This window comes from Mercenaria mercenaria, chromosome 1, assembly GCF_021730395.1.
Source record: "Mercenaria mercenaria strain notata chromosome 1, MADL_Memer_1, whole genome shotgun sequence".
Taxonomy (NCBI): domain Eukaryota; kingdom Metazoa; phylum Mollusca; class Bivalvia; order Venerida; family Veneridae; genus Mercenaria; species Mercenaria mercenaria.
In genome coordinates this window covers 14,818,423-14,835,844 of record NC_069361.1, presented here as the reverse complement: position 1 = coordinate 14,835,844, position 17,422 = coordinate 14,818,423, and the positions used below count along the sequence as shown (strand labels likewise).

Below are 17,422 nucleotides of genomic sequence, written 5' to 3'. Positions count from 1 at the left end.
TAGGCAGTTATGGGAGACATAACCTTTTCTGAAAAGCAGCTCTAGTTAAGTGTTAAAAGGGGTGCATACCATAAAGATACTGACTGAATGGCGAGCAGTGCAGATCTTGATGAGACTGCATGGATGTGCAGGCTGATCATGATCTGCACTGGTCGCAAAGGCAGAATCAATCGTGTCCAGCATTATAAGGGTTAACTGTGTTTCTTTTATTTTTTAGAGAAGGATGTTTTCTCCGGAGGTACAGTTAATAACACAGCAGCTGGCTGGGCAGGTTGGGCCATAGGTGGTGTTTCTACACTCACCTCTAAAGTGTACAGTAAAGCAACAAAGAAACAAACAGGTAGGGCAGAATGGATTATAGGTGGTGTTTCTACACTCAAATCTAAAATGTACAGTAAAGCAACAAAGAAACAATAAGATAGGGCAAGATGGGATTTAAGTGGTGTTTCTACACTCACAACTAAAATGTACAGTAAAGCAACAAAAGAGTAGGGTTGGGTAGGATGGGCTTAAGGTGATGTTTCTACACGAACATCTGAAGTGTACAATAAAACAGAAACGAAAAGGTTGGCAAGATGAGCTTTAAGTGGTGTTTCTACACTCAAATCTAAAATGTACAATAAAATGTAAGAGTGGTTGATCTGTATTGATTTTGAAATCAGAAGGTCAAAGGTCACAGTGGCTCTTGGTACAAAAAAAAATGGTGTTACCGCTCTGGCAGTGGATGATCCCTGTCGATTTTGAGGTCAGTTGGTGAAAGAACATTGTCACAGTGACTGTTAATACAATATTGGTTTCTGCTCAATGTTGGAAAGCCTGTGATCCTCATTATGGACAGGAACATTGAGCATGGGTGGTATTGAGGTTACTGGGTGAAAGGTCAAGGTCACAGTGACCACACACTTCATAATGGTCCATTTCTTAGAGATCAGGGCCACTGTCATTGTCAGATAGACATTTTTAGCAAGGTTGTCCATCCGCCTGTTAACATTTTTGTGCCCCCACCCCCCCCCCCCCCCCTCCCCCCCTCTTGAGTGGTGGGGGCATATAGATTTGGTCTTGTCCGTGCATCCGTTCGTCCGTCCGTCGGAAGTTCGTGACGCACCTAGCTCGAAAAGTATTTGATATAAATTAATGGAACCTTGCATGAGTCTTTATCATGATATGAACTTGCGCACCTCCAATTATTCGTCTGGCTCCGCCCCCTATTTTCAGAGTTATGGCCCCTGAAATAGTAAAAAATGCACATTTTCACCTTGTGACACGCCTAGCTCAAAAAGTATTTGATATAGATTCATGAAATCTTGCATGAGTCTTAATCATGATATGAACTTGCGCACCTCCTATTTTTTTCATCGGCTCCGCCCCTATTTTCAGAGTTATGGCCCCTGAAATAGTCAAAAATGCACATTTTCATCTTGTGACATGCCTGGCTCAAAAGTATTTGATATAGATTCATGAAACCTCGCACGAGTCTTAATCATGATATGAACTTGTGCACCTCCTATTTTTTGTCTGGCTCTGCCCCCTATTTTCAGAGTTATGGCCCCTGAAATAGTAAAAAATGCACATTTTCACCTTGTGACACACCTAGCTCAAAAAGTATTTGATATAAATTCATGAAACCTTGCATGAGTCTTAATCATGATATGAACTTGTGCACCTTCTATTTTTCGTCTGGCTCCGCCCCCTATTTTCAGAGTTATGGCCCCTGAAATAGACAAAAATGCACATTTTCACCTTGTGACATGCCTAGCTCAAAAAGTATTTGATATAGATTCATGAAACCTTGCATGAGTCTTAATCATGATATGAACTTGCGCACCTCCTATTTTTCATTTGTGTCCGCCCCCTATTTTTAGAGTTATGGCCCCTTAAATAGTCAAAAGTGTACATTTTAAAAATTGTGATGCACCTAGCTCAAAAAGTGTTTGATATAAATGGTTGAAAACTTGCATATGTCTTTATCATGATATAAACTTGCACACCTCTAATTTTTTGGCTGGTTCCACCCCCTATTTTTAGCTCACCTGTCACATAGTGACAAGGTGAGCTTTTGTGATCGCGCAGCGTCCGTCGTCCGTGCGTGCGTGCGTGCGTAAACTTTTGCTTGTGACCACTCTAGAGGTCACATTTTTCATGGGATCTTTATGAAAGTTGGTCAGAATGTTCACCTTGATGATATCTAGGTCAAGTTCGAAACTGGGTCACGTGCCATCAAAAACTAGGTCAGTAGGTCTAAAAATAGAAAAACCTTGTGACCTCTCTAGAGGCCATATTTTTCAATGGATCTTCATGAAAATTGGTGAGAATGTTCACCTTGATGATATCTAGGTCAAGTTCGAAACTGGGTCAACTACGGTAAAAAACTAGGTCAGTAGGTCAAATAATAGAAAATCCTTGTGACCTCTCTAGAGGTCATATTTTTCATGGGATCTGCATGAAAATTGGTCAGAATGTTTATCTTGATGATATCTAGGTCAAGTTCGAAACTGGTTTACGTCCGGTGCAAAACTAGGTCAGTAGGTCAAATAATAGAAAAACCTTGTGACTTCTGTAGAGGCCGTATTTTTCATGGGATCTGCATGAAAATTGCTCAGAATGTTCATCTTGATGATATCTAGGTCAAGTTCGAAACTGGTTTACGTCCGGTGCAAAACTAGGTCAGTAGGTCAAATAATAGAAAAACCTTGTGACATCTCTAGAGGCCATATTTTTCATGAGATCTTCATGAATATTGGTCAGAATGTTCACCTTGATGATATCTAGGTCAAGTTCGATACTGGGTCATGTGGGATCAAAAACTAGGTCAGTAGGTCTAAAAATAGAAAAACCTTGTGACCTCTCTAGAGGCCATATTTCTCAATGGATCTTCATGAAAATTGGTCAGAATGTTCATCTTGATGATATCTAGGTCAAGTTCGAAACTGGGTCACGTGCGGTCAAAAACTAGGTCAGTAGGTCTAAAAATAGAAAAACCTTGTGACCTCTCTAGAGGCCATATTTTTCAATGGATCTTCATGAAAATTAGTCAGAATGTTCACCTTGATGATATCTAGATCAAGTTCGAAACTGGGTCATGTGGGGTTAAAAACTAGGTCAGTAGATCTAAAAATAGAAAAACCTTGTGACCTCTCTAGAGGCCATATTTTTCATGAGATCTTCATGAATATTGGTCAGAAGGTTCATCTTGATGATATCTAGGTCAGGTTTGAAACTGGGTCACATGGGGTCAAAAACTAGGTCAGTAGGTCTAAAAATAGAAAAACCTTGTGACCTCTCTAGAGGCCATATTTCTCTATGGATCTTCATGAAAATTGGTGAGACTGTTCAGCTTGATGATATCTAGGTCAGGTTCGTAACTGGGTCATGTGCCGTCAAAAACTAGGTCAGTAGGTCGAAAAATAGAAAAACCTTGTGACCTCTCTAGAGGCCATATTTTTCACGAGATCTTCATGAAAATTGGTGAGAATGTTCAGCTTGATGATATCTAGGTCAAGTTTAAAAGTGGGTCACGTGCCTTCAAAAACTAGGTCATTAGGTCAAATAATAGAAAAACCTTGTGACCTCTCTAGAGGCCATATTTTTCAATGGATCTTCATGAAAATTGGTCAGAATTTTTTATCTTGATGATATCTATGTCACATGTGCTGAAAAACGAGGTCACTTTGTCAAATAATAGAAATAACGACGTCATACTCAGTTCAACACTGGGTCATGTGGGGTAGGTGAGCGATTCAGGACCATCATGGTCCTCTTGTTAAAGTTATGGCCCCTGAAATAGTAAAAAGATGCACTTTTTCACCTAATTATGTGCCTAGCTCAAAAAGTATTAGATGTAAATTCAGGAAACCTTGCTGGAGTCTTTATCATGATGTGACATTGCACACTTGGCATTGTTCTTGACAATCTTAGCTTTTATTACAGAGTTATGGCCCTTGAAATAGCCAAAATAGTGGATTTTTGTTTGTGATGCTCATAGCTCAAAAAGTATAGGGCCTAGAATAATGAATCCTTTTCATAAAATGTTTGTTGAGGTTATACCCCATTAAGACTGCAAACATTTGAATTATTGCCCCTTATTTGTGACAAATGTACCATTGGGGGGCACACCCTGTGTCCTACAGACACATTCTAGTTATAAGTGCTTTGACCTGTTATCCTCTATGAATTTGACAGGCATAGTTTTACTCAGAGCAGTGCTCTTGTTTCTCAGATGATATGCCAATTAAGTTTCTTTTGTATAATCCTCATTGTAAGATATATAATAATCCTCATTGTAAGATATATACCTTATTTCTTGTAAAATTCTCAAGAAATAAAGAAAAAATTTTACGTCAAAACTGATTAGTGTAGCTACCCAGAAATAATCAATGGTTATACCTGATCAGGCAAGTGGTTTAAATAGGAATATGAAATCTATAACATGTTTGAAATATACTATCATTCAGCTATACAGTATTTAGACACGATATGTGATAAATTATATATTGGGTTAATACTAAACTCAATATTGAGTTAATACTCAACTCAACTGTGATGATATGAGAAAATAAGTGCCAGCATGATAGAATCGGAGCCAGTGTGAGAAAACTGCTAATATGGGATTCTGAAGTTTTAATTGGTTAATACAGGGAAGTTTTTTCTTTTAACTTTTTCATATTTGGCCAATTTGTCTGCTCAAGATTTATGTACTTATCAATTAGTGTATATTAACAATATTTTTAACAGTGAGTGCTCTCAAGCAGTTTTATCTTTGTAGATTATAATATTTTCGGCGCTGCTTACTCATGGTAGTAAACAATACCATAATGCAGTTCAAATAGTACAGTTCTTGTGGGAAATGTGACAACTTTAGGAAAATAAAGATTAAATATGCTAAACATAGATTTGCTAAGAGGATGACACTTCTTTTAAGCAGACATTTGAAAATTTGCAACAACAGGTGATTCTTATGCTGGGGAAATGATGAAGTATCTGGAACTACACAAAACTGGCAAAAACAGATGATTGTTGTAAATTGTCAGCATGTTTGGATTAGATTAAAACGAGCATGGGGATGTTCAGTATGTGCTTGGTCTGTCATGTTATTTTGATCAACACATATGTGTACAGTTTTGTGTCTCGTTACTTGCAGCTTTCAAGAAATGAACAAATTAAAACAGTATGTTTAAAACCTAAATGCATTTCCTTGGATGAAGCTATATATACCAATTACCGTGAGTCTTGTGACCCCAAAGATGGAACATTCTAGTGGTAACAGTGCTGAATTGGCTACGATGCAATGCGAAGTTAACATTTGCCTTTTCAACAGCTGCCTTTAGTTGATGATTTTGTCATTACAGACATCTGGTATAAACATTTCATAAATTAAACATCATGAAAGTAAGAGAAAATGAAACAGAAAATATCTGGAATTAATTACAGTTACGTAGATACCATCTGGATAGAAAGTATAATATTATTTACTGATGATTATTGTGCACCCCCATGAGTGGTGGGGGCATATAGATTTGGTCTTGTCTGTCTATCCGTCCGACGTTCTTGACGCGCCCAGCTCGAAAAGTATTTGATATAAATTGATGAAACCTTGCATGAGTCTTTATCATGATATGAACTTGCGCGCCTCCTATTTTTCGTCTGGCTCCGCCCCCTATTTTTAGAGTTATGGCCCCTGAAATAGTCAAAAATGCACATTTTCACCTTGTGACATGCCTAGCTCAAAAAGTATTTGATATAGATTCATGAAACCTTGCGTGAGTCTTAATCATGATATGAACTTGCGCACCTCCTATTTATGCCCCCACTTTGGGGGGGGGGGGGCATATAGATTTGCCTTTGTCCATCCTTCCATCCGTCCGTCTGTCCTTCCTTCCGAGAATGTTGTGTCGCGCATAGCTCCAAAAGTATTTGACGTAGAGTCACAAAACTTTATAGGAATGTTGGTCAGCATGTGTAGTTGTGCACCTGGGGTTTCGCATCCGGATTCATCCAGTCGTGTAGAAGTTATGGCCCCTGACTTTGTAAAAATTGGTCATTTTAGTGTTGTGTTGCACCTAGCTCCAAAAGTATATGACATAGAGTCACAAAACTTTACAGGCATGTTGGTCAGCATGTGTAGTTGTGCACCTGGGGTTTCGCATCCGGATTCATCCAGTCATGTAGGAGTTATGGCCCCTGACTTAGTAAAAAATTGGTCATTTTAATGTTGTGTCGCACATAGCTCCAAAAGTATTTGACCTAGAGTCACCAAAGTTTACAGGAATGTTGGTCAGCATGTGCAGTTGTGCACCTGGGGTTTCGCGTCCAGATTCATCCAGTCATGTAGGAGTTATGGCCCCTGACTTAGTAAAAAATTGGTCATTTTAATGTGGTGTCACGCATAGCTCCAAAAGTATTTGACCTAGAGTCACCAAAGTTTACAGGAATGTTGGTCAGCATGTGCAGTTGTGCACCTGGGGTTTCGCATCCAGATTCATTTAGTCGTGTAGGAGTTATAGCCACTGACTTAGTTAAAAATTGGTCATTTTAATGTTGTGTCGTGCGTAGCTCCAAAAGTATTTGACCTAGTCAACAAAGTTTACAGGAATGTTGGTCAGCATGTGCAGTTGTGCACCTGGGGTTTCGCATCCAGATTCATTCAGTACTGTAGGAGTTGTGGCCCCTGACCTGGGAAAAAATTGTCATTTTAATGTCATGTAGTGGGGGCATCTGTGTCCCATGGACACATTTCTAGTTTTTCTTCTGGCTCATCCCCCTATTTTCAGAGTTATGGCCCCTGAAATAGTCAAAATTGCACATTTTCACCTTGTGACACGCCTAGCTCAAAAAGTATTTGATATAGATTCATGAAACCTTGCATGAGTCTTAATCATGATATGAACTTGCGCACTTCCTATTTTTCATCTGGCTCCGCCCCCTATTTTCAGAGCTATGGCCCCTGAAATAGTCAAAATTGCACATTTTCACCTTGGGACACGCCTAGCTCAAAAAGTATTTGATATAGATTCATGAAATCTTGCATGAGTCTTAATCATGATATGAACTTGTGCACCTTCTATTTTTCATTTGGGTCTGCCCCCTATTTTTAGAGTTATGGCCCCTGAAATAGTCAAAAATGTACATTTTCACCTTGTGACGCACCTAGCTCAAAAGTATTTAATATAAATGGTTGAAAACTTGTATAAGTCTTTATCATGATATAAACATGCACACCTATAATTTTTTGGCTGGCTCCATTCCCTATTTTTAAAGTTATGGCCCCTGAAATAGTAAAAAAAATGCACTTTTTCACCTAGCTATGTGCCTAGCTCAAAAAGTATTAGATGTAAATTCAGGAAACCTTCCTGGAGTCTTTAACATGAAGTGACCTTGCATACTTGGCATTCATCTTGAGAATCTTAGCTCTTATTACAGAGTTATAGCCCTTGAAATAGCCAAAATAGTGGAATTTTTGTTTGTGATGCTCATAGCTCAAAAATTAAAAGGCCTAGAATAATGAATCCTTTTCATAAAATGTTTGTTGAGCCTATACCCCATTAAGACTGCAAACATTTGAATTATTGCCCCTTATTTGTGACAAATGTAGCAGTGGGGGTCACACCCTGTGTCCTACAGACACATTCTAGTTTCAATATATTTACTGGTACATCAACTATGTATTTTGTATGGAAAGAAAAAAGCGTTTATTTTCGTATGAACAACATTGGTGTAATAATTAGGATGGCCCTTTTTGCAAGATTGCATGCCCAATCTGATATCATTAAAAAAAAACATGAGATTTAGAAGATTTTCTTCAGAATTGAACACCAACATTTAAAAAAGCAACATTAAATTATAGCAAGAACTAATTTTCTGATGGGAAAGTTCAATATTGAATCAACGTGACTTACTTATTTTTCACTGGATTTAACAGTATTTTAACTAAAAACCAGGTAATGTATTTTTATCAAAGAACAAATTACAGTAGAACATGGGAGGGTCTTTTTTTTGGTTGTTCTATTTAGATGTTGAAAAGATTGATATTTTGATATATATTTTGATTTCTAATACTCGAGCAAACCACATAATTTTGTAGCAATTTACTGTAAAAAATGTAAATATAAGAATTAAATGTTACTTTTTGCGACTTTTTGCAATTTTGTGATTCATGGATGATTTGCAAGAAATCCAAATGAGGTTTATACCCGTATAAATGCACAAAAAGTAGCATTTAATTCTTAGATGTAAAATTCAAGTGTTGTTTATATACAGGACCTCAGATGAAAGGGCCGGCCCAGACAGACACCAGTGCTGCATCTAAACCTACTGTAGAATCTGTGACACCTGTGTCACCTTCAGGTGTTAATGCTGATGATAAAAATGATGATATAGAGGAACAGAATGATAATGACTGGGGTGAAGATGATGATGACTGGGGCGAAATTGATGTAAGATTTTTTCCATTTCTTTGGTTAAATATAACGGATTTTCATATGTCACTGGTATAAGCTCACCTATATTGAATACCCAACCAGCATTACTGAAATGGATAATTATGTTTCCAGTTGGATCCATTTTTGTCAAGCCCGCTTGCAGTGAGCTCTATATAGTTGCCACTTTCGGTATATGTGCGTCTGTCCGTCCGCTTGTGTGTTACGTCTGTCCGTGCGTGCATCTGTCCGGATTTGTCCGGACCATAACTTTGACATGCATGGACCAATCTTGTTTATATTTGGCCTGAATGTTTACCTTGATGAGAAGGCATTTCGTGCGCAAAGCCCATGTTCCTGTCTCAAAGGTCGAGATCACAGTTGGAGGTCAAAGGTCAAATTGAAGTTTGTCCGGAGCATTTCTTCTTCATGCATGGTGGGATTTTGATGTAACTTGGCGTGAATGTTCACCATTATGAAACGGAGTGTCTTGCGCAAGAACCAGGTCCCTAGGTCCAAGGTCAAGGTCACACTTCACAGCTGACGGGCTCGATATTCTGCCCGTGGGCATACTTGTTTTCTAAAACATGGTTTTTCCTTGATTTTTCTTTCAACATATACACTGCATGCCATCTTGATTAAGTCCAAGGTTGATAATAGAAACTTGTTAAATATTCAAAATGTCCTGAATAGTTTTGACTTTATTGATAAAAAAACAATTTTCATAGGGTATTCTGTTGTAAATTTCAGTCATTTAGGACAGTAAAAAGTTGTAAAATTACAAGTATGACCTTACTTGTAAATGGTTTGATATGAAACTTCTTGGATATCTTACTCATTCCAATGTAAAAAAAAATGTTAACTTTTGGAAAAACAAACTTTTCCTGTGCTAGAATTTTACACTGGGGATACATAAAATTTACATTATTTAGTTTTTTCTTTAAAATTCAAATATCTCCTACTATGAGTAACCTTTATATGGATTTCGCAATTGCAAAAAAAATGTGATACACTAAATAACACTTTTCCAAATTTTGAGCATTGAAATTGAAAATAGTTAATTCACCTGTTATTTTTAGTACAAAGGTTAGTTCTGCTTTATACATGTTAACTTGCTGATACGTTTACAGACCCCAGCATCTACCAGTGAACATACAGCACAGAATGCTCAATCATATGGTGATGATGATGATGATAATGAAGACAATGATGATGGTTGGGATAATGAAGATGATGATAACTGGGGATCTATAGAGGCTGTGCCTACACAACCGGTAGATATCACTGTAGAGATAAATCCCTGCAAATTTGAGAATTATTAAGATATACAGCATGCTGCCTCCATAGCAACAAGGCTTGGGATGCTGAGATTAAGCTGTGACTCTGGGGAGGCTAATTTTCTTAGAACCTTGGCTAGCAGGAAAAATAGTAAAATAGTATACTGTCTTAATCAGCCAGCTAAGAGAGTAATACAAGTCAGCTCTTAGGGCATGTGGCTGCTTAAGACAAGTTGAATGTAGAACAAAAAGTTAATTTTCCTAAGTTAGCTGACTGACTGCAGGAGAAGTTAGCTGACTGGTTGCTGGAGAAGTTAGCTGACTGGTTGCTGGAGACAAATGGCTGTTTTAATCAGGTGGCCACTAAGGCAGATTTAGCATTTTACCTTTGTAGAGGAGTATTTCCTCTCCAGTTAAACTGTAGAAAGTGAATATGTATTTGCTCTCATGGTGGGGTGGGGGGTGGAGTTGGGAGGGGGCAAAGGTCAACATGAATAAAATATCTCAGCCATTCCACTAAGTCATAAAACTTAGACCCAGTGTACCTAGTCCATATAGGCTTATCTGGGCCAATACTGTTTGCCTTTGGGGGATTTTCTTTATTCAGGAATTCAAACTCTGTACTAGTTCCTCTATACCTCAGAGATGAAAAGTGTTAGCCTGTGGTCGGTACTTTATGTGCAGTCCTAATTTTTGTTTGCTTGTATGGCTCATTTGTCTTTCTGTTGTGTGTTGTACCTCTAAATGATCCCAGTTTTGTCTCCTTTTCCCCCCCCCCCCCCCCACTTTTTTTTGCATTTAAGAAAACAGTATTTACTACTTACTTATTTCAAAGCTATGTTTTTCTAAATCAGAGAAATAAGTGCAACGACAATAACGTCAAGTTATAAGTGTGACATCATTGAAATGTTTGTCAGGTATTTTTTGTTGGTCATTGCCTGAAAATTAGTGTTCAACAGACAAAAGTGATAACATTCTGTGTTTTGAATAAAAGAGAAATTTCAGTGCTGCACAGTGGTACAGGAGGTTTGAAAGTAGTCGAAAGAGTGTTATTGTAAACTCATGGTTCAGACCTTTGAGGACAATAACGCCCAGTTATGTTTTGAAAATTGAAGAGCTTCTTGATATGGTTAGGTGCATCTTAGTTCAGTGTCCAATTTCAATAGTATTGTAAGAATACTATATGTACAGGTATTATGTAATTGTAGGAAAGTGTAGAAAATGAATTTAACCGGGAGAATAGTTGACCGAATGGTAATTACAAATTGTATTAATTCGATTGATATGTCAGTTCTTAATGATGTTGAGCTGCTTTAGTTATATTGGCATTGCTATAGAAACAATTGATAAATATTGTAATGTTTAGAAATCTGTGGTTGCAGTATTTACATTTAGTTGGTTCTGATCCATCATATTTTCAAGCTTTAGCAAAATAGGACCTGAAATAAAGATTTTAGAGCACTTTTCGGGGTATTTTTAACACCTCTTGTATATAGTACTGGATTATATTTGTACAGTTTGGTTAGTTGAAGAGATCATGATAAAATAGATGAATTATTTACAATTTGCATAATGGCGGATACATTTATTTTATTCTGTTTATTTTATTCTTATTTTCAGTCACATTCTAGGAGTGCAAATAGGACACAAGATTCATTTGGAATTAACAAAACAAACAGTGAATCAAGTTTTGGTCATAAACAGAGTAAACAGTCTGATAGTGATTGGGGGTGGGGTAATGATGATATGTCAACATTTGAAAATGCTAGTACTGTTTCAAATAAGCAAGTAAAAGGAGCTTTAAAACTTGGTGGCCCTAAGAAAGCAACTAGTGATGATTTTGGTTGGATTGAAGAAGAATTTGCACCTATAGAAGACAGTAGTGTAAAACCAGCAAGTTCATATGATTGGGGAACTTCTGGTGAACATACTGGACAAGATTTCTTTTCTATGATTGATACTGGCCCTAAGGTTTGTGGTTTTCACTCATATTTTAGAAATATAAATGTCAGGTGTTTATAATTTCACACAGAAATTCATGAAGAATTGATAAACTTACTATTATTGTTTGTTTTTCACTAAGAAAAAACTACTTTTCAAAAAAGTAACATCATTGGCTTTGATGGAAAATACATGACATCTAAGTGTAGTTAAAAGTAATTTATAGCCAGAGTGTATAGATAGTGTTAAAATACGGTTTTGCTATAAATTATTTCGATTCCTATATGCCCTTAATCTAAAACAGTAGATAAAATAGAGTAGCGCTCTTTCTTGGTTGCAACAAAAACATTATGTCACCGCACGTTAACGTAAGTGTGTTTTAACAGAGACAAGCATATTAGAATGACAAATAACGTTGTGTTTGATGCTGTCATTTATTTATAACTAAAATTTTAGTCATAGTATAGTATTGTCTTACTAAGACAATATCTTTTACAGGTTGGTAAAACAAAGAGGCCACAAAGTCACTCAAGCGGTAGTTCCACACAGTCCACTCCCTCCAGAGAAACCACTCCCTCAAATGCAAAACAGCCTGGTTCACAGTCTAAATTAAAGGAACAGAACCAGTCTGCAGTGAGAGACAAAGGGGGAGGTTTTGACGAATCTGGATGGGGGGACACAGGAGGCTGGGAGGATGATAGCTGGGATAATCTGTCAGGTAAATGATGCCATAGCAGAGATAAAAGAAAAAAATCTTTCAGACTTGAGAAATAATGCTACCTTTGATCTGGGTTTTTTAAACTCATCTGTGCTCAGGGTGAGCTGTTGTGATCGCTCACCGTCTGGCATCATTCCGTCCACACTTTTCTTCAGACAACATCTACGAAACCGCTGGTTTGAGCCTCACACAGGGCGTTGAGTTTTTCATGTGAGGAAGCCATCCAGCTGACTTACCAAAGGTCTGTGGTTCTACCCAGGTGCTCACTTGTGATGAAATAATGCCCGGAGGGGCATCTAGGGTCTTCCTCCACCATCAAAGCTTGAAAGTTGCTATATGACCTATAATTTTGTTGATGTGATGTTAAACCCAACAAAAAAAATCTTCTTGTATGAAACTGCTGGCCCTATTTTAAAATGATTTTGCACAATTGGACCTTGTGTAACCCTCTGTCAAGATTGTTCAAATTATTACAATTCGTCAGAAAACTTGGATGCCAAGGGGTGTGGTCTCTTTTCCCTATATGTATAAATTGGGAACTTTAAAGACTTTCTTGTAAGAAATTGATGGTCCAATTTTGAAATAAATTCATTTAAATGGTCCTTGTATGATCATCTACCAAGATTGTTGGTATTATTCCGATTCCTCAAAAACCATGGCCATCAGAGGGCATGGTCTACTTTCCCTATATGTATATAGTGGAAACTTTAAAAATCTTCATGTATGAAACTGCTGGCCCGATTTTGAAATAATTTAACACAAATGTTCCATGTGTGATCGTCTACCAAGATTGTAAATTATTCAGATTCATCAAAAAACATGGCTGCCAGAGGGCATTGTCACTTCTTCCTATATGTATATGGTGGAAACTTTAAAAATCTTTTTGTATGAAACTGCTGGCCCGATTTTGAAATAATTTTACACAAATTGTCCTTATGTGACCTTCTGCCAAGATTTTTCAAATTATTTTGATTTGTCAAAAACATGGCTGCCAGGGGGTGTGGCCATTTTTTCCCTATATGTATATATTGGACACTTTGAAAAATATTCTTTTCAAAAACAGCAGGTTCAATTTTAATATCATTATGCCCCTCTTTGAAAAAGGAGGGGTATATTGTTTTGCTGATGTTGGTCAGTCTGTCCTTGACCAATCAGTTTCTGGATGATAACTCAAGAACACTTGGGCCTAGGATCATGAAAGATGATAGGGAGGTTGGTCATGACCAGTAGATGACCCCTTTTGGTTTTGAGATCTATAGGTCAGAGGTCAAGGTCACAGTGACCTGGAACAGTTGAACCGTATCCGGACGATAACTCGAGAGTGCTTGGGCCTAGCATCACGAAATTGATAGGGAGGTGGATCATGACTAGCAGATGACACCTATTGATTTTGAGGTCAGTAGGTCAAAGATCAAGTCACAGTGACCCGGAACAGTAGAACTTTTTTTTGCCAAATAACTAGAGAATGCTTTAGTCTAAGATCACATTTGATACGGAGGTCACTTATGACTGCTAAATTACCCATAATTATTGATTGGAGGTCAGTACGTCAAACATCCAGTGCACAGTGACCAAATAATTTCTGTTTCTTGTGCAGTTACTGAATGCATCAAGGGGGCATTTCATGTTCTATGTGTTCTATGTTTTACACAAATGTTTCTTGGGTGACCCTTTACATGGAGTGTACATATGATTCTGTTTCATCAAAAAACATTGTCACTAGGAGGTGTGGTCACTTTACCCCTTGTTTATATAGTGGAAATTTTAAAAAATCTTAAAGTTTGATATTGTCATATCACATCATTCCCCTAGTGTCTTACCCCACCTCTGCCCCCCTAGCCCCCCACCTAAACACGCACATACACAGTACCTGCCTGTATTTATGTAGTAGAAATTTTAAACTGTTCAAGCTAGCAACTATACTCAGGTGAGCGATGTAGGGTCATCATGGCACTCTTGTTTTTAGGTTGACTGTTCGAAGAATATGGAGAGCTATACTACTTACCCTGATGTCCCCATTGGTTAAAGTTTATATGAAATGGAAATATCTTGTATACCATCAAAGATATTTACTTCAAACTTGTAACACTTGATTATTATGTCTCCCCCCTCTGCGGGAGACATTTTTTTAGCTCACCTGTCACAAAGTGACAAGGTGAGCTTTTGTGATCGCGCAGCGTCCGTAGTCCGTGCGTACATAAACTTTTTGCTTGTGACCACTCTAGAGGTCACATTTTTCATGGGATCTTTATGAAAATTGGTCAGAATGTTCACCTTGATGATATCTAGGTCAAGTTCGAAACTGGGTCATGTGCGGTCAAAAACTAGGTCAGTAGGTCTAAAAATAGAAAAACCTTGTGACCTCTCTAGAGTCCATATTTTTCAATGGATCTTTATGAAAATTGTTCAGAATGTTCATCTTGATGATATCTAGGCCAAGTATGAAACTGGGTCAGCTGCGGTCAAAAACTAGGTCAGTAGGTCAAATAATAGAAAATCCTTGTGACGTGACCTCTCTAGAGGTCATATTTTTCATGGGATCTGCATGAAAATGAGTCAGAATGTTCATCTTGATGATATCTAGGTCAAATTCGAAACTGGGTCATGTCCGGTCCAAAACTAGGTCAGTAGGTCAAATAATAGAAAAACTTTGTGGCCGTATTTTTCATTGGATCTGCATGAAAATTGGTCAGAATGTTGATCTTCATGATATCTAGGTCAAGTTTGAAACTGGGTCGACTGCGGTCAAAAACTAGGTCAGTAGGTCAAATAATAGAAAATCCTTGTTACCTCTCTAGAGGACATATTTTTCATGGGATCTGCATGAAAATTGGTCAGAATGTTCATCTTGATGATATCTAGGTCAAGTTTGAAACTGGGTTACGTCTGATCCAAAACTAGGTCAAATAATAGAAAAACCTTGTGACCTCTGTAGAGGCCATATATTTCATGGGATCTGCATGAAAATTGGTCAGAATGTTTACCATGATGATATATAGGTCATGTTCGAAACTGGGTCAACTGCGTTCCAAAACTAGGTCAGTAGGTCTAAAAATAGAAAATCCTTGTGACCTCCCTAGAGGCCATAGTTTTCAATGGATCTTCATGAAAATTGGTGAGAATATTCACCTTGATGATATCTAGATTAGTTTTGAAACTGGGTCACGTGTGGTCAAAAACTAGGTCAGTAGGGCAAATAATAGAAAAACCTTGTGACCTCTCTAGAGGTTATATTTTTCATGGGATCTGCATGAAAATTGGTCAGAATGTTCATCTTGATGATATCTAAGTCAAGTTTGAAACTGGGTGACGTGCCATCAAAAACTAGGTCAGTAGGTCAGATAATAGAAAAACCTTGTGACATCTGTAGAGGCCAGATTTTTCATGGGATCTGCATGAAAATTGGTCAGAATGTTCATCTTGATAATATCTAGGTCAAGATTGAAACTGGGTCACATGTGGTCAAAAACTAGGTCAGTAGGTCAAATAATAGAAAAAACTTGTGACCTCTCTAGAGGCCATATTTTTCATGGGATCTTTATGAAAGTTTGTCTGAATGTTCATCTTGATGATATCTAGGTCAAGTTTGAAACTGGGTCAACTGCGGTCAAAAAGTAGGTCACTAGGTCTAAACATAGAAAAACCTTGTGACCTCTATAGAGGCCATATTTTTCAATGGATCTTCATGAAAGTTGGTGAGAATGTTCACCTTGATGATATCTAGGTCAAGTACAAAACTGGGTCACATGCCTTCAAAAACTAGTTCATTATGTCAAATAATGGGAAAACCTTGTGACCTCTCTAGAGGCCATGTTTTTCAATGGATCTTCATGAAAATTGGTCAGAATTTTTATCTTGATGATATCTAGGTCAAGTTCAGAACTAGGTCACATGAGCTCTAAAACTAGGGCACTATGTCAAATAATAGAAAAAAACGACGTCATACTCAGTTCATGTGGGGACAGGTGAGCGATTCAGGACCATCATGGTCCTCTTGTTTTTAGCTCACATGTCACAAAGTGACAGTGTGAGCTTTTGTGATCGCGCAGCGTCCGTCGTCCGTCCGTGCGTCCGTCCGTCCGTGCGTAAACTTTTGCTTGTGACCTCTCTAGAGGTCACATTTTTCATGGGATCTTGATGAAAGTTGGTCAGAATGTTCATCTTAATGATATCTAGGTCAAGTTCGAAACTGGGTCACGTGCTATCAAAAACTAGGTCAGTAGGTCTAAAAATAGAAAAACCTTGTGACCTCTCTAGAGGCCATATTTTTCACAAGATCTTCATGAAAATTGGTCAGAATGTTTATCTTGATGATATCTAGGTCAAGTTCGAAACTGGGTCACGTGCCATCAAAAACTAGGTCAGTAGGTCAAATAATAGAAAAACCTTGTGACCTCTCTAGAGGCCATATTTTTCATGGGATCTGTATGAAAGATGGTCTGAATGTTCATCTTGATGATATCTAGGTCAAGTTCGAAACTGGGTCAGCTGCGGTCAAAAACTAGGTCATTAGGTCTAAAAATAGAAAAACCTTGTGACCTCTCTAGAGGTCATACTTTTGAATGGATCTTCATGAAAATTGGTCAGAATGTTCACCTTGATGATATCTAGGTCAGGTTCGAAACTGGGTCACGTGCCTTCAATAACTAGGTCAGTAGGTCAAATAATAAAAAAACCTTGTGACCTCTCTGGAGGCCATATTTTTCATGGGATCTGTATGAAGATTGGTCTGAATGTTCATCTTGATGATATCTAGGCCAAGTTCGAAACTGGGTCAACTGTGTTCAAAAACTAGGTCAGTAGGTCTAAAAATAGAAAAACCTTGTGACCTCTCTAGAGGCCATATTTTTCACAAGATCTTCATGAAAATTAGTCTGAATGTTCACCTTGATGATATCTAGGTCAAGTTTGAAACTGGGTCATGTGCCTTCAAAAACTAGGTCAGTAGGTCAAATAATAGAAAAACCTTGTGACCTCTCTAGAGGCCATATTTTTCATGGGATCTGTATGAAAGATGGTCTGAATGTTCATCTTGATGATATCTAGGTCAAGTTTGAAACTGGGTCAGCTGCGGT

The 17,422-nt window shown here is 37.8% G+C and overlaps 1 protein-coding gene across 1 annotated transcript in view; it reads left to right on the top strand.

Annotated features, from left to right (window-relative positions):
* Window positions 1–17,422, top strand: part of LOC123544916 (N-terminal kinase-like protein) — a 62,051-nt gene that overhangs the window by 37,631 nt on the left and 6,998 nt on the right. The window contains exons 15-19 of the mRNA XM_045331072.2: window positions 218–340; window positions 8,254–8,429; window positions 9,542–9,685; window positions 11,309–11,659; window positions 12,128–12,347. Of these exons, the coding sequence (XP_045187007.2) occupies window positions 218–340; window positions 8,254–8,429; window positions 9,542–9,685; window positions 11,309–11,659; window positions 12,128–12,347 (1,014 nt within the window). The remainder of the gene's footprint in view (window positions 1–217; window positions 341–8,253; window positions 8,430–9,541; window positions 9,686–11,308; window positions 11,660–12,127; window positions 12,348–17,422) is intronic.